The sequence below is a fragment of the Macrobrachium rosenbergii genome, chromosome 46 (assembly GCF_040412425.1).
Source record: "Macrobrachium rosenbergii isolate ZJJX-2024 chromosome 46, ASM4041242v1, whole genome shotgun sequence".
NCBI lineage: Eukaryota > Metazoa > Arthropoda > Malacostraca > Decapoda > Palaemonidae > Macrobrachium > Macrobrachium rosenbergii.
This window is the reverse complement of record NC_089786.1, coordinates 11,987,674-12,009,822: the sequence shown is the minus strand read 5'-3', so window position 1 is coordinate 12,009,822 and position 22,149 is coordinate 11,987,674. Positions and strand designations below refer to the sequence as shown.

At 36.4% G+C, this 22,149-nt stretch overlaps 1 protein-coding gene across 2 annotated transcripts in view; it reads right to left on the bottom strand.

Moving 5' to 3' along the window:
- Positions 1 to 22,149, bottom strand: part of LOC136830217 (uncharacterized protein ZK1073.1) — a 112,426-nt gene that overhangs the window by 3,300 nt on the left and 86,977 nt on the right. The window contains exons 5-9 of one of the 2 annotated variants that reach the window (XM_067089517.1): positions 12,347 to 12,557; positions 10,836 to 10,913; positions 6,046 to 6,057; positions 1,497 to 1,606; positions 245 to 416 (exon numbers count right to left, since the gene is read on the bottom strand). In XM_067089517.1, coding sequence (XP_066945618.1) covers positions 245 to 416; positions 1,497 to 1,606; positions 6,046 to 6,057; positions 10,836 to 10,913; positions 12,347 to 12,557 — 583 coding nt within the window. The remainder of the gene's footprint in view (positions 1 to 244; positions 417 to 1,496; positions 1,607 to 6,045; positions 6,058 to 10,835; positions 10,914 to 12,346; positions 12,558 to 22,149) is intronic. The other variant, XM_067089518.1, reaches the window with a different exon arrangement.

Here is a 22,149-nt window from a genome sequence, read left to right as displayed (position 1 = left end):
TTCCACTATAATTTCTAGTGAAGCACATAAAATTGTAGGCAATAAGAGTTGTAATATAAATTATAACAATTTAAATACTATAGTGGAAATACACAAGACATACATAGTAATTTCTACAGTTCCATTACATATTGAGCGAAACACAGATGGCTACCAACACATATTAACGATAATTCTGAAAACAACAACCGAATGACCCATATCAAATCTCTTAAGGAACAAAATGAAAAGCCAGCCTCCTTACACATTCCTGAAGAACATCTCCTACGTCATCGATCTTGAGGAGAGAAGCCTTCAGCTTGTTGCAGCTCTGGTGCATGTTGTGGACGGTGTTCACGTGGGAGGCCTTAGAGCCAGTCACCAGCAGGGTCTCAACGACCAACTTGGATTCCAGCTTGCTGGAGAGGTCTGATCGCCTGCAGAGGAACACAAAATGTCAGCTTTTGTTTGTCAAGAACATATTACATCTTTGTCAGTTTTGGGATAGGCATGAATTAACACTGAAAGACCTTTTTTGGTCTGTTTCATCATTTATCGTCATTTGTATCATTATCGTTAATGTACAACACGAGCCCATAGGCCAAAAGACCTACTTTTGTCAGGTATCTATTTTTGAAGAACACACGCAACAGATTTCTTTGGTCTGTTTCGTAATTCGTATTTTTTCAACACGAACAGAACTATATCCACAAGTCTATCGCTGTCAAACTTTTTCTTTAACAAACACACTCAACATAATGCTTTGATTTGCTGTGATATGTTTGTTATTATTATTACTCTGTACATGCATATACTTATGTCAAACAAGTCTAACAGAATATGTAGGCTATATATATATATATATATATATATATATATATATATATATATATATATATATATATATATATATATATATATATATATATATATATATATATATATATATATATATATATATATATATATATATATATATATATATATATATATATATATATATATATATATGCTTCTAATGCATAAAAACTTCAGCTCTAAAAGAAGACGTTTCACATTTTTGTACTATTCTCTCTGTTTCCATATTCAAAGTTCTTACCTATCATACATCCAGGTACATAGTTCTTACAAATATAGATATATGGTATAATTGTACAAGTGTAAAAATCATCAGATATATCAAAAGCATAGATATAAAAGCCTACTTTGGTCTGTTCTAAAACGAGATTCTGATTTATAATGAATTTAGACAGAATGTCTTTAAAAAATGTTGATATGTATGTATGGCCTTCACGTATTAAAACACACTAGTAACATCTACGGCCCAAGTCTACCAGTCTTTTTGTTCTTGTAAAATGCAATACATTGACACTGGCATCATGCCTTTCTATTTTGCATTTCTTCCCTTTTCTTAATCTTAAAAAATGTCTTAGTATCTATTTATTATAATTCCATACTAAAGCATCAACAAGTCTCTGAGGAGAAAGTAAAATCAGCGAAGGCACCAGAACACTTACTTCAGGAAGGCCTCGACGTATTTGCGGAGGTTCTTGGGGTTAATCTTGCTCTGGAGGCGATCCTGGTACTCCTTGATGAGCCGCTCCTTGTTCTCAGCTGTATCCAGTTGCTACAACGACAAAAGGGAGTTGTTAGAACATCATACTATTGAGGAAAATCAGTGCCAGATTAGACTTCTCTTTATTGTGTGTATAAGGGGTGCGTTTTGAGTAGAGGGTCTATAAATGTTGTAGGTTCTGTTCTACTGAACATTTTATGTAAAAGTTGTATGTGAAAGGAGAGTATTTCTGATGGAAGCATCATTTTTAAACTTGTGTGGGGTTTGAGAATGGAGGTAATGTGAAATTTATATATAAAAAGTCATATTCAATTGACACATTGTCCTGCTTAGAACAGGAATTAAATTTCTTACAAATAAAACCAAGTGAGGAAGAGCATAATATTTCAGTAAACTTACTGACCTTAGGAATACTGGGCGTGACTTAAATACAAGAAAATGGTCACCTGTATTTAACGCTTTTGCATTGAAATGTGGAATACTTAAATGTAAACACTACTTATAGAATTGGAAAATCTAAATCTACATCATTACTCTCATGATCTACTGTTTTAAATGCAAACAAAAGACAACATAGCTTTATTGAATCTGAGTGTTTTAAGATACTGATAATCTACGTCATAATTTTCATAAATTTAATGTTTAAAAATGCCTTCCAATAAAAATGTATCATTCAACATTTATTATTAACTTTTTTTCTGAAGGAAAAACTGTACAGCATATGTGTGCATTCAAATGTAATTTCAGGCTACTTTACTTAAATAAACAACTTTATTTGAAGTATGCTGTAAATTGCCTAAAGTACAATCTAAATTCTTTACATCAGAATTTGAAAGAAAAAAACTTGAATAATTTTATTTTTAATTTCAAGTTTTGAAATTCGAGAGTTGGGTGTAGTGGTTATACTTATAATGAATGTTACAGTGTTATGTTGAGTGTTAATATGTGCACTGTGTTGCATGAACATCAATATGCAAGTTGTGCCCCATATGCAAGTTGTGTCCCATAATGTGTTAGCATGGTAGATGTGTTAAATGGAACGTTAACATGACCTGTGTTAAATATATTGCAATGTGAACAGTGTTTGCATAATGTTAATGTGTGGGCAGTATTGCATAGTATGTTAATATGTGAGCAGTGTTGCATAAAATGTCAATGTGTGAGCAGTGTTGCATAGAATATCAACCCTTTGAGATTCCACTGACAGCACAAGGGGTCACCTGGGAGACGCCAGGAGGGTATTGGGAGACAGTTTAATTCCCTTACCCCCAAAAGTAGGTGCTATGGTTAACACCAAATACACTGATGGAAAATCATCAGAGAAATCACTGTGCACCAGCTCCATAGATAGCAATAAACTATATATTTCACAAAAAAGGGTAACTGATCATTGTTGTGCACGGTAAAATAAAAATTAAAGTATCTTTACTAACGATTTTTAACAAATATTTTTCACTCCCAGTAAAATCATTTCCGTTTTTGGCTAACTTTAACTCTTCATTTTGACAATTTTTTTCTTTTAATTTTTCAAATGTACTAATATAAAAAGCAAATACAGGTATCTGACTTTAAAATGACAACAATAACAATATCCTAGCACAAACATCAATATCACAGACAGTGATCTAAATGAAATGCTGATAAGCTCCTAAGTGGCCAATTGAAACTGGGTGTGACGTGTCACAAACAAGTTTTGCTGACGCCCTCGAATCTCAAAGGATTAATATACAAGTTAGGATTTGCAAATCCTTGTTACTGTCACTATGAGTTACAAGTGAGTGTAATACAGTATATCGGTATTTACATAACTGGCACCTTTTCGAAAAAGAAAAAAATGTTCACCACAAATTCATACTTTCAGACCTTCTTCATTACACTCAGCAGCACCTACTCATATCTCCTGGAAAGTGACCTCTACGCATCATTAGGGACCCGCCTGCTAACACCAGGTCTTCAAAAATCTTGGAAATGCTTGTATTTCCAAGGCCTTCCACAAATATGGAAACACCTCTGGTTTCAAAGGTTGCAGAATTAGTGGAAATACCTGCATTTCCAAGCCCCCTGGAATCATGGAAATATCTGCATTTTCAAAGCCCTCTGGAATCATGAAAATACCTACTTTTCCCCTGGCATTCCAGGATAATTGATAATGCCTAGATTACCCAACCCTTTCAGAATCGTGAAAGGACTTCTATTTTCAAAGCCTTCCAGAATCGTGGAGACACTTGGATTTCCTAGACCTTCCACAGTTACAGAATTCTGGAATCATGGAACGACCTGTTTTTCCAGTTCTCACTGAATCATGGAAACACCTGTATTTTCCAAGACTTTCCAGACTCATGGAAACACCTGTATTTTCCAAGACCTTACAGACTCATGGAAACACCTGTATTTTCCAAGACCTTACAGATTCATGGAAACACCTGTATTTTCCAAGACCTTCCAGACTCATGGAAACACCTGTATTTTCCAAGACCTTCCAGACTCATGGAAACACCTGTATTTTCCAAGACCTTCCAGACTCATGGAAACACCTGTAGTTTCCAAGACTTCCAGACTCATGGAAACCCCTGTATTTTCCAGGACTTCCAGACTCATGGAAACCCTGTATTTTCCAAGACTTCCAGACTCATGGAAACACCTGTATTTTCCAAGAACCTTCCAGACTCATGGAAAAACCTATATTTTCCAAGAACCTTCCAGACTCATGGAAAAACCTGTATTTTCCAAGACCTTCCAGACTCATGGAAACACCTGCACTTCCTAAGCCCACCAGAATAACAAAAATGGAGGCTGAAGGAAGAATACACTAAATTGAAACAAACTTTACATATAACAAATGGCAAATGTTGGTCAGCAAAATGGGAGATATGAGTGGGTGCGGACAGCAAATCTCGATCGCCACCCTTCTAAAAAACGAGCACACTGACACCAGACATAATAATGAACACACCAATGGCTGGCAAGACCTGGTGCGTTGTACAACAATGTTTATTATTCATATAATTATGAAAACTGACTGAATCACAGCGGGATTCTGGTAATTCTAACCTCTTAAAGCTTACTTAAACTTAATCTGCTGAAACAACTTATATAACTTTTAACATCACAGCAAAGCAATTCATTCATACAAATATACACACCTTTACTAACATTTTGTAACACACTATGAAATGTACGATAGATAATCGTATAATTTTACACGGCATGCTTCCACTACGTTTAGGTTTGTCTTCTACTCTTCATCTACAAAAGTGCTTTGAGGGGGAAAAAGAAATGTTACACATAAATAAAAGAAAAAATGTTGGGTTTCGTGCCCAAAGTGAAACTACCAGCATCCAGGGATGTCTTGGGATCCCCGAAAATGTCCTAGCAACTGAAAATGAACATTCGGAATGTGTCTTGCACAAGCAACAAGTCAGGCAATGGTGGGAAGCTTAACAAAAAATAATGTGGAACGACACAAGGAGAGTAAAAATAAAAAAAAAATGGACAAAAGAACCATCCATCAACTAAGCATTTATCTCCATATTCAACAGCGAGAACATTCAGCGATCGCTACCAGACACAAAACGAGAAATATGTACAGGAATATATTTATACATGCGATCAATAGTGGACGTCAGGCTTACACAGACCCAACGGACTAAACGGCTAAATAAATTCACATTCCATTGAGAAACCAGCGGGAATTTCAAGGAGGAGAATCTTAAAGGAAACCCATACATCAGGCCCCCTGAAAACAGGGCCAGTTTTTTCTTTAAGATTCCGGTCCATATGTACAGCAATTATGCAGCTGTGCGTCTGTCTAGGACGATATTTGGGGCGAGAGCAAATCAAACCGAGGTAATTTTGACGATATTGTAATATTTTACATCATGACACCAACAGTTACTTGCCAATTGCTTTCATAATACGCGTGAGCACATGTACAGTATAAAAATAATGCCTGTTTAGCACTATTCATATGTATAAAAGTTTTTCTTAATCTTCATATAAAGTGAATTTATATAAATACCGGCTGACAGATATACAATGCATAAATACGCTATAAAATTATCATTATTAATGCAAAGTTTATCCATTCCACTGAGAGAACCTTTCTTAACTCTCATATGACTGGAAAAAATTATGTACATAAGCATTATACATGCATGGAAATGTATACATACACATGTAAATAAAGAAGGGCCATATGTACAAATACAGACACATGTACGTATATGAATACTTTCCCATGTAATACAATGCTTTTAGTCGACTGATCTCTAGTATACAGCCCTCTCAAAATAATTTTGAAAAATTCCTTATTTCCAAGTGAAAAATACTGTACATATTGGTGGCTCCTAGACAGGCTGAGCAAGGAATTATGAGTAGAAGCTAAGCATCAGAGTCAATGAAATGAGTAAATAAAATGCGTAAAGAAATTAATTAAAATAAGTAAAGAATGGTTATAAACAGATTTCTGGCCAACATGGACAACACTGTACCTCGATCAGGCGCTGACAGAGAGATGCCCAGTACAGAGGATGTGTGTGAACAAAGTTGGAAAGAGTAGGAGAAATTATAGACAAGTTATACAGATCAACATCTAAAAACCTCATCACAGAAAAAAATTAAATAAATACAGAAATTGGCACGTTCGGGCATTAATAGGCGTCAAAAGGAAATAAAAACATGTTTTTAATATAGTTTTAGATGCAGTGCTGCACTTTATGCGCTGAGTAAGTGTGCTAGAGTTAAGATGTGGCGTTTCATGTTGTTAATGAAGACTGATTTTGCAACTTTGGGCTGTCAGAGTAGATAAATGACTTCTGAGATTATTTTTCAAGTTCCCGTAAGTGGAGAAATTGCACATAATCCAAGTGACGTCCTCAAAAAAAAAAGCATAGATTTCATATAATACATGTCTTTTGATGTTATTCTTTCAAGTTCGCATAAATGAAAAAACAATATATATCCTTTATAGATTTACAAATAAAGTGCAGCACCATCTCTCTCAAAAAAACACAGCTGGGAAAGTATAGGCCAACAGCAAAGGCTTCCCAATCATACATCATCACCTAAGCTGCTCCTTCTTCTTTTTTTTCTCCCCTCTTAATCCTTAGGCTTAAAGGATGTTTACAACTCTGCAAGAGCTTTGATAAAAAAAAAATATGCAAAAAAAAAAAAAGTCAAAGGTCAGCTCTTTTCAACGCTACGGTATCATCATTACCATCGCCAGAAGTCTCCTAAACTTATCATCAAGGAAAAATCTGTCTCACCCCTTTTAATTATGGGTGGGCCAGAGAAGAGGGGGTGGGGGGGGGTGCCTGATGCATGATTGGGCAGAATGCAAATATCAACCAAAAAGGAATAAGATATATGAACTGAAAGAATAGACAAAACTAATGACGAGTGTAAGAGTACTTTTTTTTTTGCGACATCTATAAGTGTACTGTAGTGTCAAATGTACGACTCCATACAGCACAGAATTTATGTAGCAATACATTATTTAGAATAACATTAATGTAAACACTGGAAATATATATATATAAAAAATAACATTACTGTACATCGATCAGCGCATGGCAGGAAGGGCGGTTCTCAGTTCCAAAACTTTGCAAGTGCTTAACAATGTGCTCTAAATTTTTTATTTAATTAAAATGTCGGAACCTCGTCATTACGTAAATAAAGCTATACAAAATCTCTGATTATACAACGTCTCTAAACTTTGTCACTCAGCAAACACACGTTGATAAAGTTATACAAAAAATTCAGATTATGCAAATAGGTCCCAAACTTAGTTACTATGCACACAGTGCCACTCTATTTACTAAAATGTAAATCACTTTCATTTCAATCATGTAAAATGTGACACTGCAAAGCCCAGTTTCAATTTATGGAATCCACGGTAATCCTTCTTTTGAATTGGGACGACCACCGAGCGTGGGCTTCGGGCGCGACATATTTCTATGAATAATTTTTCTTCTTCGGCGTTTTGTATTTGACGTCTCAATTTAGCTTCAAAGCTGAGTGTCGAACTTTAATAAGAAGCTAAGAACTGACTGACAACTATTAATACAAAAAGAAATATGCAACAGCGTAAGAGATATATAACACCGTGTAACCACTTAAGGACGTAAACAATATCAAGAGCCACGGTTTAACTGAATGAATGACGCATGAATGAAACGATCTTGACAAATTCAAAACGTAAGAGCCAATGATAAAAAAATGATTAATTTCCAAGAATTTCTCTTCCTTAAAAAGACAGTGAATGCGTATGACTTTAATTCGCGAGAATTTAATTTAGCAAAAAATCTGAGAACCTCCCACTAAAAATCTATATAAAATAAACACTATTAAAAAATACAGCACGTGAAACACACTACAATGCGCATGTCTGAGTGTACATGTCTGTATACAACGTGTGTGTGTGTATTTGTGTGTGTTAAACACCACACCAAAGGAAAAAATAAGCTACAGATACAGACAGGGGAGAGGCCTTATTAATTTTTTTTCTCTCTTTTTTTTCTATTAAAAACAGTGAAATAAAAGCACATCACAAATCCAGCTCGTCAAAATCCCCCCCTGTAGCGTACCTGTGAGATCATCTGAAAGAAAAAAGTGAGAAACACGGCATCACCATAACACATAAGTCGCATGAGATCACCACATAAGGAAGCAGAAATCGGGGAGAGAGAGAGAGAGAGAGAGAGAGAGAGAGAGAGAGAGAGAGAGAGAGAGAGAGAGAGCAACTGCCTTTAAAGAGATAACATGAGTGAATATCAGAGAAAAAGAGAGAGAGAAGGAATATGAGAGAGAGAGAGAGAGAGAGAGAGAGAGAGAGAGAGAGAGAGAGAGAAGGAATTCACAGAAACACGTAATCAGAGGGACAACATTCAAGAAACTCTTTTATGAAAGAAAGAGGGGGAAAATGTATTCAGAGAGAGAGAGAGAGAGCTTCAAAGACACATACAAGAGGAAGATCATTAAAGAAACTTTGATAATAGAGAGGTAGAAACTTTAAACAGTTTACAAGGAATGTGAGAGAGAGAGAGAGAGAGAGAGAGAGAGAGAGAGAGAGAGAGAGAGAGAGAGATTCACAGAAATACGTACACAGAGGAACAACATTCAAGGAACTCTAATATGAAAGAAAGAGGGAGGAACCGTATTTAAAGAGAGAGAGAGAGAGAGAGAGAGAGAGAGAGAGAGAGAGAGAGAGAGAGAGAGAGAGAGAGATTCAAAGAAATACGTACAAGAGGAACAACATTAAAGGAACTCTAATTGATAAGAAAGAGGGAGGAAACGTATTTAAAACAGAGAGAGAGATGAGAGAGAGAGAGAGAGAGAGAGAGAGAGAGAGAGAGAGAGAGAGAGAGAGAGAGAGAGAGAGAGATATGCTTGACATTTCATAGAAACAGTACTGCACAATACACGACGTGACCCATAGAGAGAGGAAAATCGCTCCCGACTCGAGCATGCAGAGCGAGGAAGGATCCATTGGTAGAAAGTTCAATTTGAGCACTTTGTTGACAAAGCATTCAGTTTCAACTTGACCCGTCAGTAAATTCTAACAGATTAAAACACTTTTGACCTAAAACAATGACTATAGGATAACACGGCTCTTAGATTAAGTACGCAGCCTACATAAATATATATATTTTTAAAAATATTTTGGGCAAATACATCATCTATGTTTATATCACAACATGGAGTAGACAGCCAATTACAATACAGTATTCTTACATTAAGTACAAATTATGATTGTTTATTCTATAGAAACACATGGGTTATACATACTGTTTATACATACTTATACATGAAATTCTAACATCCAGAATTCTTTAGGAAGGCAAACAAGGTAGAAAATTATTCCACATTAACTACAAGTTAAACAAACAGTTAGACGAGTATCTCACTAATACTTCTTCAGACTGAACATTTATCTTAACATATCTCGACCATCGTACGTCATTTTAGCCCCATTAAACGAGTAACTGGTCTGGATCATTATGCAAACTACTGAAAACCAGCCTTCTAGAGGCAGATGATTTAATCAAACCCTTCGGGTCAAAAACCACTGGTTTCATTGCGTTTTTCAGATCTGGGCTACTTAAGCGTGTTGGGTAACCCCTCGTACTGGCCTAGTCTTTTAAAGGATAGCGAAAAAGCTAAAATTTCTTGCTAATGCTGAATGAAATACTGTCATTTACTTGAAACCACAGAGAGAAATTGCAGAAACTACTCTAATCAATCCATGAGATCTCATTAAATTAACCCTTTCACGTATTGCCGCAAGGAGGGAGTCTCATATGTTTAAATCCAGTACAGCTTAATTGAGCACATTTTCTTTGGACTAAGCTTACAAAACGTTCAATAAATACTTTGTACCATTCCTTCTGATTAGATTTAATAAACACTAACCATTCATAAACCTATTTGAAATACTACGGATGACGGACATTCCTTCACAAACTAAATTCCTCTCAAAGATTTTACCAATTTAACGAGACTGACTGTCAGTTCACAAAAGTTTACGTCACCTCGCGATTAATTGTAAACAAAATACACCCGGAAGTTTATTCTGTATATACATTCAATTTAAACTGTAATATTTACATCTAATCGACTAAAGTCTACACTATTCCTCGTCGTAAGTGATTTCAATTTGCATTTTAATTTAAATACTTGAAGATTTACTTAAAGTCAAGACTACAACAGTACCATTTCAATTATAGACAGATGTTCTTTATACTCTTTAAAGTTTATATTTATCGTATATATAATACCAATTGTTAACGCCATATAAGCTTATATAACTTCATCAGAGTTATTTTAATTATAGATAATTAAGATTATAACACTTGTATATAAAATTCCTCTAGGAATTGTTATTTATAAACAAATTACCTTAAAACGTCATATTTAAAAACAGAATCCCTTTAAAGATGACATGATTTATAAAGGAATTACCTTTAAAGATAGAATTATTTACGTATAAATTATCTTTAAAAGAATATATTTATAAATAACACCTTCAAAGGTTATATTATACCTAAGATTCCTTTAAAAAGTATTACTTATAAACAATTCCTCTTGAAAGATGACATTATTGGTAAATAGTTCCCTTAAAGGGTTACATTATTCATATATTCTCGTTAAAGACACTTATTAAATACTGTCCTTTAAATTTCATAATATTTACTTATTATAAACATATTCCCTTTAAATCCCATAATTTTTTTTTTTTAAAGAAATCCACCTAAATATAGAACAGTTACTTAGGGATACCTACATGTCCGAATTTGTGGAAAATCAGGTACTGTTCGGCAGTTGGGTTCATGCCCACATTGCTCAGCTTCCAGGAGATGATCTGGAAGAAAAGAGCTTAGTTAGTTATGATGAAAGCATTGTTAAATCAATCTCTCTCTCTCCCTCTCTCTCTCTCTCTCTCTCTCTCTCTCTCTCTTGCACAAACACATGAACTCACACTGAATATTGCCTCTACTAGTCTGAAAAGTTGCTCTCTCTCTCTCTCTCTCTCTCTCTCTCTCTCTCTCTCTCTCTCTCTCTCTCTCTCTCTCTGTCTTGCTTCAAACACATGAACTCTCTTCTGAAAATAAATCTCTTTCTCTCTCTTTTTCTCCTCTACTAGTCTAAAAATCTCTCTCTCTCTCTCTCTCTCTCTCTCTCTCTCTCTCTCTCTCTCTCTCTCTCTCTCTCTCTCTCTCTCAGATCAATATCCTCAATGGTCCAAAAATCACACGGAAACTTGATCATCTGGAGGGAGTCGAGTATAACATACATACACACACACACAAACTTGTGCACACATCTGAAGAAGATCACCCAGCGAACGCTTTCATTCGAATTTCTCCAAATCCGTTCATTCATTCTTGAGCTATTTCATTAACGTCGGCACACGCAAAGACACTGGCAAGATATTACCTCACCTCGAATCGGAAATTGTGTAACGTTTCGAACTACATATGAAATGAAATTTTGTTGTATTTCCACTGAATTTCAATAACTGAAACTAAGCTACTCCTTATTTATTCCTAAAATGTCAACGAAAAAGTTGAATTTATATCTAAACACTTCAAAATGATGTTTGAGGTCAATATCTACACAACTTAAGAATATTCAAAACAAACTTATACCTCAGTGTATTCAAGGTAACCTGATCTTAGCCCAATCAATAACCTCAAAAGTTACTGACCTTGTCATCTACGGATCAGTGACCTATGAGGAACGTTAAAAATATCAGTGACCTGTAGGGAACCTGACCTCAGTACAGTGAATGACCTCGGAGGTCCCACTCACTAGCATCAGTTGAAAATTATCTTGGAACTATCTGTGACCTCAAGAAACAATGGTCTTACCACATTCAGTGACCTAAGGGGGATGAGAGCTTGAAATCCAGAGGTCAGTGACCTCAGCTGAACTTGATTTCACTACATCTGTAGCCTAACCGGCTAAGAACCCTTGACCCCCATTAAACCTTTACTTTTTTACAAGAAATGTTTTATGGCAACAGAAACAATGGAGTTCAGTCTTCCTGTGAAAATTTTTTACTGTATATATACATATATATAATATACTGTACATATACATATATAATATATATATGTATACAATATATATATATATATATATATATATATATACAATATAAATATATATAATATACATATACATATACATATACATACATACACACATATATATATATATATATATATATATATATATATATATATATATATATATATATATATATATATACACGACAGCAATGACCCTGACCTTGTCCTTGAAGTGTTCCATGACGCCAGCAGTGGTGGCAGTGCAGTGAATGAGGATGAGACCCATGCAGCGATCTGGGTAGGCGATGCCAAAGCGTGCCAGGATGTTGGCACCGGCGCCCTCGCCCAGACCGATCACCAGCTTGACCTTCAGCTGATCCAGCACGCCCACGAGGTCCTCGGCGATGTTCTGCATGGTTGGGAACACGTAGCTGGAAGGGAGAAGTCGGAGCTTATTGGAGAGGACGCGCAAATAGCATCAGACTTTTATTTCATGAGTAATTGTTATTATTAATGTAATTAAGGTTGGAGGCATGTGGCCGGAATGGTGAAACAAGAGCTTACTTAATTATAATGAAAGGTTCATCATCCTCGTCGTAAGTATATTCCTTAACAATTATTATTATTATTATTATTATTATTATTATTATTATTATTATTATTATTATTATATATTATTATTAGTTCATCATTATATACTAACAATTATTATTATTATTATTATTATTATTATTATTATTATTATTATTATTATTATATACGCCAAGAGGGAGAAACAAGAGCTTGTTTAATTATAATGAAAAGTTCATCATCCTCGACATAAGATATTCCCTAACAGTTAATTATTATTATTATTATTATTATTATTATTATTATTATTATTATTATTATTATTATTATTATTATTATAAAGACACAACTAGATGGGTAAAACAAGAGCTTATCTATGAGAAATATCATCATCAGCACAATTACATTTTATTATAAATGTAATCATTTCTGTTATCGTAACAGTTACTGTAGAGAACACTGCCAACAACGAGAACATCGTTGTCACCCGAATAACGTATAATGCAACATACAATGATGACGCTCCTTCAAATTTTCCGGTAACAAAATGGCCAGTGATAACCTCATTATCTCTACTAATATCATTGTCGACATTATTATTGCCATTATCATTACTGCCTGCATAAAATAAATTACCAAACAAGACATTACGAATAGATTCTCTCTCTCTCTCTCTCTCTCTCTCTCTCTCTCTCTCTCTCTCTCTCTCTCTTTTAATCTCTAATCGGGTCAAGATCCCTTGACGGCTGCCAATCATCATATTTCAGAGCCTCCCTCCTCCTCACTCTCACCCTCCCCCTCCTCTTCTTTCGGCAGCGTTCAATAGACGAAACGCCCCTCGAGAAATTAATTGAACGCGTCCATCGATGCAAAAATATATTCGTTCCTCAAGAGCATGGAAGGAGAGGAGCAAAGCGCAGGTTTGTTTACTTCTTTTAGGTGTAGCGATAATGACGTTGTACATGAGAGGGGGAGTTTTATACGTGTACGCGTCTGGGTATATTATCGATCGTACACATACACATACACAAACACATATACATACACACATCATCAGAACACGTGTGGTACATATGCAGATGTACCACAGGGGAAAAATTTAACACGGGGTATATATCTTCTCGAAGATGTCCTAGAAAACTAAAGACGAAACCGGTCGGGATTTATATGCACCCTGTGGTATATATATATATATATATATATATATATATATATATATATATATATATATAATATATATTATATATATTAATTTTATATATACATATATATGCATATGTTATTTATGTGTAAAGCCTATGTATATTCATTTTTATATACATATATGTATAAAGTATGTATATATATATATATATATATATATATATATATATATATATATATATATATATACATGTACATTATATAATGAAAGTGTGAATAAAATTTAATTAATTCCTTACGACATTTTGAAAATTCTGCTGTGAAAAAATAATAATAAAAAAAAATAATAGTGATCTGAAGCAGACTTGTTAGTAGCGTAGAGTTCTACCAGTGAACAAATGAGTATGATCAGGTCTCTTCAACAGAGATCTGTTGCTAATTGTATTCCGGTCCAATCAGGTGTAAAATGATTATTAAAGAAGGGGAAGATGAGAAAGATAATTGGATCTCTCAGTACCTCTCTTTCTTTTCTTTCTTTCTGCTTACTGGGGTCTGTCTATCTACCTATGGGTGAGATAGATGCAACTGCATTCTTGTTCCTCATATCCACTTCTGTTTAATATAATTTATATTTACGAGTATAATACAGTATAATACATACATACATATACATATATAATACATATATATATATATATATATATATATATATATATATATATATTGTATATATATGTAGAATCTACTGGTCACTTTTACCAGATACAGTATTTAATTATAATAGCCACAATGCCCTCTTAACTTCTTGAATTCTTCGCGCTTTTTTGGATATGCTTGTCACTACAAAGCCGTAAGATCCACGCGCAAGAAATTGAAGAGTCTGTGATGCCCGGTCGCGGGAAACGAACCCGCGTCACCATAATCACAAGGTCACGTTGCCGACCTGACCACGACCTGACCGGCCATCACAGACTTCAATTTCTTGCGCTTGGATCTTACGGCTTTGTAGTGACAAGCATATCCAAAAAAGCGCAAAGAATTCGAGAAGTTAAGAGGGCATTGTGGCTATTACAATTACATACTGTATATATACAAGAATGTTTTTTCACATTCACAAATATTTAGCCAAAAATATAGTTTAATATCGAACTAACTATACCTTGGCAATAACTTGCACCCAAGGGGGATTATCATTAATAAGTGCATCTGCCCCGGCCAGGGTTCAAATCTGGCCTTTGGTTCAGATATTACAACAAAAAATCGACTTTGACTTCTCGGCCATCAAGACAAGTTATTCTCAAGGTATAGTGAATTCGATGTTAAACGATGTTCGGGGTTTAATACTTTGATTTGTATATATTATATATATATATATATATATATATATATATATATATATATATATATATATATATATATATATATATATATATATATATATATATATATATCACATATATATATGTGTGTGTGTGAGTGAGTGAGTGAGTGTGAGTGTGTGTGTGTGTGTGTGTGTGTGTGTGTGAAAAATGGAGTGTGATATAAAGTTTGTCAGATTTGAAATTTAGAATTCTCTTCAGCCCAACAACATTACCAACAATTCTCTCTCTTTCTCTCTCTCTCTCTCTCTCCATTTAAGACTGAAAAATATCCCACTGATTGAAGACACGTAAATATTTTTTACCTTCTCTCTCTCTCTTCATTTAAGACTGAAAAATATACTGATTCAAGACACGTAAATATTTTTTACGTTCTACCTTCTCTCTCTCTCTCTCTCTCTCTCTCTTCTCTCTCTCTCTCTCTCTCTTTCAATTGAAAATTATCTTACTGATTCTAAAATATTTCAATGAAGATTCTGATCTAAAACATTACGTTCTTGATCTCTGTCCCAATCTTGAATTAAACGGCCGCCATCACCAGCCTCTCTTATCAATCCTTCCTGATATTCGCGGATTGTCCGATCTATTTTCTTAACCAACATTTCCGAGAAAAAGCGATCTCTATAAATCTCAGTAAGCATAAATAAACTTTTCGGGATATTTATGACTGTGAATTCCCGTCTGGGCCACGTTAAGTTTTGCAAGGGGGGAAGACAGTTTTTTTGAGTTTCTGTTTTCTATTTTGGATTTTTATATATTGTCTTGAGGAGGAGGAGGAGGAGGAGGAGGAGGAGGAGGAGGAGGAGGAGGAGGAGGAGGAGGAGGAGGAGGAGGAGGAGAGAGAGAGAGAGAGAGAAAGGTATTAAAGGTAAAAAATATTTATGCCTCTTGAATCAGGAGGACATTTTTCAGTCTGAGAGAGAGAGAGAGAGAGAGAGAGAGAGAGAGAGAGAGAGAGAGAGAGAGAGAGGTATTAAAGGTAAAAAAATATTTATGCCTCTTGAATCAGGGGGACATTTTTCAGTCTTAGAAAGAGAGAGAGAGAGAGAGAGAAAGAGAGAGAGAAAGAGATTAAAGGTAAAAAATACTCATGCGTCTTGAATCAGTAGGATATTTTTCAGTCTTAAAGAGAGAGAGAGAGAGAGAGAGAGAGAGAGAGAGAGAGCGAGAGAGAAATCCTTAAACATCGTATGAATGATGTCACTCCGGTAGGTCGAGGAATACCTCATCGAGGCCCTCCTGTTTCGATGGTAACAGGTACTACCCACAAAATTCAACTAACAACCAGGTGCTACCTGACTCACTACTTGGGCCAACAGAGGCATCCAAGATTTTCGGGAATGTGACCCTAATGTCCGGCAACGTCCTGTTCGGCAATCAAAAGCTGATCATTCAGTTTGTGATTGAACGCGCTTCCACTTGCGTTCCGAGGCCACAGAGAGAGAGAGAGAGAGAGAGAGAGAGAGAGAGAGCATGGGGAGGCAGTGGTTGGAGAAGAGTGGAGGATTGAGAGGAGAGGAGCAATGAGAATTTTGAAAAGAGAGAGAGAGAGGAGAGAGAGAGCATGGGGGGAGGCAGCGGTTGGAGAAGAGTGGAGGATTGAGAGGGAGAGGAGCAATGGAGAATTTTGAAGAGAGAGAGAGAGAGAGAGAGAGAGAGAGAGAGAGAGAGAGAGAGAGAGAGAGGGGTGTGGGTTGGGGTGAAAGTAAGAGACAATGACAGGCAAGACAGACAGAGAGGGACAGGAGGAGTGAAAAAATAGAGAGAGAGAGAGAGAGAGAGAGAGAGAGGAGGAGATGGGGTGGGGTGAAAGTAAGAAACAGAATGATAGACAAGACAGACAGAAAGGGACAGGGAGGAGTGAAAGAATACGAAAGAGAGATAGAGAGAGCAATGAGACATGGTGAAAAAATGACTAAAGACTATAAGAGAAAAGAAAAAAAAAATCAAATACTACGAACTAATCATGAATGAATACCTTTAAAATAATGAATGAAATTTTAAATAAGGAGGCCAATATAATTATTATTCAGCGCTATTTCCTTGCTAAAAAAAAAAAAGAAAAACAAAATAAAAGACATAATAAGAGAATCCAAGTTAAAGTTATAGTAAATATTTACGTGATTCAAAAACGAGCGGTTCACCAGGAACAAAAGCAGTTATGAAAATGAAAGTAAAGTAGACAAAAGAGAAGTCAGGATGTTGCAATAACGCATGAAGACAAAACAAATGAAAATCATAGGTATCTCTTAACAAGGCCAATGACAACTGAGTCTTGCCGTGAGGCAAAGACTCTCGAGGCTCTTGAAGGAAAGAAGGTAATGAGGATAAATTTGATCGAACGAGGTCATATAAATTTGCAATACAAAAAAGAGGTCAGGCTACGTGAAAGAGATATTATAGTACCCTATATCGAGGTCACATCAATGGCGTTGATGGCGAGAGGATCCCACGCTAAGGTCAGAACAATGGCAGGACTTTAGAAATGAAAAGCAGAGAAATTGTAATAAAAAAGGGTAATTAGAAACACGAACAATTAAAGAGGACAGGAGAGAAGGATTACTGGGAATGTTGACATCCTGAAGGAAACTAGAGCCAGGTCACAGAAGAAAAAGGACAGACAGCCATGACACCCTTGCTCACTGCTATGAGCTTAAAGGCGTGATATCCTTGGATAGGACACCCACAGCTCGCGCCCTCTGCGTTGCAGGATTCCACCCACCTCCTTTACCACACCCAGACGCCCCCAACGCAGCCCGCCTCTCCGTATCCTGGACGCCTCCTCCGCCTCTTCCTAGCGTCCTCTGAGAGCCTGGCGGTCAGTGGGCCAGCTCTCTCTCTCTCTCTCTCTCTCTCTCTCTCTCTCTCTCTCTCTCTCTCCTCTTTATTTCATTCCCTATCGTTACTATTTGCACAGTAACACCAGTTTGGTACTAAACAAAGATGCAATCAGTCTCTCTCCCTCTCTCTCTCTCTCTCTCTCGCCGTTTATTCGTTTCTTTCTCCCTTTATCTCTCTCTGTTCCATTCTCTATCATTGACTTTTGAGATTGTTACGACAGTTTAATATTAACTCATCAAACAATGGTTCAACCCTCTCTCGGTCCCTACTCTCTCTCTCTCTCTCTAGTTATCCTCACTCTTTTTTCTCTCTTTCTATTTATTTATCCTCTCTCTGTCTCTCTCTCTCTCTCTCTTTCTCTCTCTTTAATCTCTCTCTCTTTCTCTCTCTTCCCTCTTTTCTCTCTCTCTCTCTCTCTCTCTCTCTCACCAAGGCCCTTTCCCATGAAAGAAGAGATAAAATCAGCAAGCGGGAACAAAGGCCCAACCCGATCTATTGTCGAAAACGTGAAACGCGAACGCGAGAGGACAGGTACTTTTACAAAAGCGTCACTCATTGCGTCACGGGGGCCGTACTTCTGCGTCACTCATCCCCAGCGGAAATGCCAATGGTTCCTGGGCTGGGGGGAAAAGGAGGGGGAGGGGCAGGGGAGAGGACATGAGGGAAATGAATGACAGGAGAATAAAAAGGATACGTCGGAGGAAATGTTTACAATGGGAGAGACAATGTCTCTCTCGTTGTAAACATTATTATTATTTCAGCGGAGACGAGGAGACATGATGTTTCAGAAGTCTTGCTGCTCTCTCTCTCTCTCTCTCTCTCTCTCTCTCTCTCTCTCTCTCAACGTCGTCCCAAGACTTGTTGACAACCGAAAGGTTGATGATCTTTGGAAATGATATTATTATTATTATTATTATTATTATTATTATTATTATTATGCATATATATTGTATATTTGCGTTTATATATATATATATATATATATATATATATATACATATATAAACGCATACATACAATGTATGTGCATAATAATAATAATAATAATAATAATAATAATAATAATAATAATAATATATATTTATAAAGTACATACAAACATACACACATATATACACACACACAGTCAATCTACTAGACTTACGGTAAAAGAGACCTCTTCTTCTGGATGTGGCAATAACAATGAACAACAACAGGAGCAAAACAACAAAAACACAAATAAAGAGTGCGGTAAAACGCCTCGTCCCTCCGCAAATGTTTTCAGTAATGAGAGAAGTTCTGATAAAAGAAGAGTCCTCTTTGATAACTCTCTCCAGTTGTTTCACTTGCCCTTGGAGATATCAGTAATAATAAAGTAAGAGAGGGAGAGAGAGAAGTTGTAATTCATGGGAGATGACAACCAATAGAAGTTTGTGTGTTTGAGAGAGAGAGAGAGAGAGAGAGAGAGAGAGAGAGAGAGAGAGAGAGAGAGAGAGAGCGTGTAATTATATGAGAGAGAATTTGTCATTTTATGATTAACAGAAATTTACAATATGGAAGTTTGTGTGTTTGAGAGAGAGAGAGAGAGAGAGATTTATGAGATGACTGAGAGAGAAAGAGAGAGACAAGATAGAAGATTTTTTGAGAGATTTACAATATAGAGAGTTTGAGAGAGAGAGAGAGAGAGAGAGAGAGGGTGGGGGTAATTATATGAGAAAGAGAGAGCTTATTATTTTTTCATGGATGAACGAGCAATTTACATTAACAATTCCATGAGAGAGAGAGAGAGAGAGAGAGAGAGAGAGAGAGAGAGAGAGAGAGAGAGAGAGAGAGAGAACAACAAAAAATCAATCACCCCCCCCGCCCCACAAGCAAAGAACCAGGGGTTCAGATCTACCGATACCGCGTTCAATACACAGACGAAAATCAGCCCAATTAGGACGGGGGCAGAGTTTCAGTTACGGCTAATTGGCGCAATCACTCATTCAAAAACACCGCTTAATGAGTCCCGAACCTCCTCATTAGAATGGGCATCTGGGGATCTGTGTCCTCCTCAAGGCGGCTGAGAATGACGGCGATGCTGTGGGTATTAGTCCTTTTAATATAATGCCTCTTTTTATTCTTGGCATTGTCTATGCTTCCGCTGTGTTGTTATTATTATTATTGTTGTTATTATTATTATTATTATTATTATTAGAGCTGTGGATGTGTCTCTTTTCAATGTAAACATGCTAATATTTTTGTTGCTTATGGTTTTGTTTTATTATTACTGATACTATAAACCATTTGCAACAAATAATATTATTCATAATGTTATGACTGTTGTTCTTTCAATTATTATTATTATTATTATTATTATTATTACCAGAGCTGTATATGCTACTCTTTCTATAATAATAAAATGTTAATATTTTGATTGCTTATGGTTTTGTTTTATCATTACTGCTATTAGCAAACCACTTGGTATTTATATTGCTATGACTGTTGTACTTTCAATTATTATTATTATAATTATTATTATCATTATTGCTAAGAAATTACGATGTCATGATTAAACCGCTGTAAAATGAAAATCCACAATTTTATAAATAGTTATCTATTACAAATAATACCATTTGTTTATATTAATGTGCATTCTATTTTACATTATTATTATTATTATTATTATTATTATTATTATTATGAATCTTGTTCATGCCATACATAAACCACTTTTATGGAAGAAACTAAAAGACACAAGATGTTACAATAGTGAGAGAGAGAGAGAGAGAGAGAGAGAGAGAGAGAGAGAGAGAGAGAGAGAGAGAGAGAGAAACTGTAAACAAACCCAGCGATACTGCTCAATAGGCTTGAGAAGAGGATATGTGAGACGGCGCCCAATCCAAACAGAGGGTTACTAAAGGTTACTAATGAATCATGGAGCAACTCCGCTACCGAAAGAGGGCTCCTGAAGCCTCTAAGCTCTGGGAAATAAGAGGACGTAATTCAGGGGGGAGACAGAGCGGTAGTGAATTACAGGGGCAAGACTGAAAGCTAGGTATTCTTGGGGGGGACTGAGAGCTAGGGAATTTTATGGGGCTAGATTGAGAGCTAGAGTTAATGGGGCGAGATTGAGTGCTAGTGATTTACTAGAGTGTGATTGAAAGCTAGGTATTCCTGGGTTGATGAGATTTAGTGAACTACTAAGGTGAGACTGAGAGCTAGCCAGTTTTTGAGAGAGGTTGAGAACTAGTGAATTACTGGGGCAAGACTGAAAGCTAGGTATTCCTGGGAAGACCGAGATTTAGAGAACTACTGGGGCAAGACTGAGAGCTAGCCAGTTTCTGAGGGAGATTGAAAGTTAGTGAATTGCTGGGGCAAGACTGAAAGCTAGGTATTTCTGGGGGAGACTGAGATCTAGTGAACTGCTGAGGCGAGACTGATAGCTCTCCAGTTTCTGAGGGAGACTGGGAGCTAGTGAACTATTGGGGCAAGACTGAAAGCTAGGTATTCCTAGGGGAGACTGAGATCTAGTGAACTGCTGAGGCGAGGCTGAGAGCTAGCCAGTTTCTGAGGGAGATTGAAAGCTAGTGAATTACTGGGGCAAGACTGAAAGCTAGGTATTCCTATGGGAGACTGAGAGCTAGTGGACTACCGGGTCAAGACTTAAAGCTAGGTATTCCTATGGGAGACTGAGAGCTAGTGAACTACTGGAGGTGTTACTGAAAGCTAGGTATTCCTATGGAAGACTGAGAGCTAGTGAACTACCGGGTCAAGACTTAAAGCTAGGTATTCCTATGGGAGACTGAGAGCTAGTGAACTACTGGGGGTGTGACTGAAAGCTAGGTATTCCTATGGGAGACTGAGAGCTAGTGAACTACCGGGTTAAGACTTAAAGCTAGGTATTCCTATGGGAGACTGAGAACTAGTGAACTACTGGGGGTGTTGCTGAAAGCTAGATATTCCTAGGGGAGACAGAGCTAGCGAATTTCTGGGTCAAGACTGAAAGCTAGGTATTCTTGGGGAAGATTAAGAGCTAGTGAACTACTGGGGGCATGACTGAGATTGTGAGATGTCTGGGTGAGACAAGACAGCAAAATTCTTGCATGGGGATAGGAGATTCCTTGGAAGG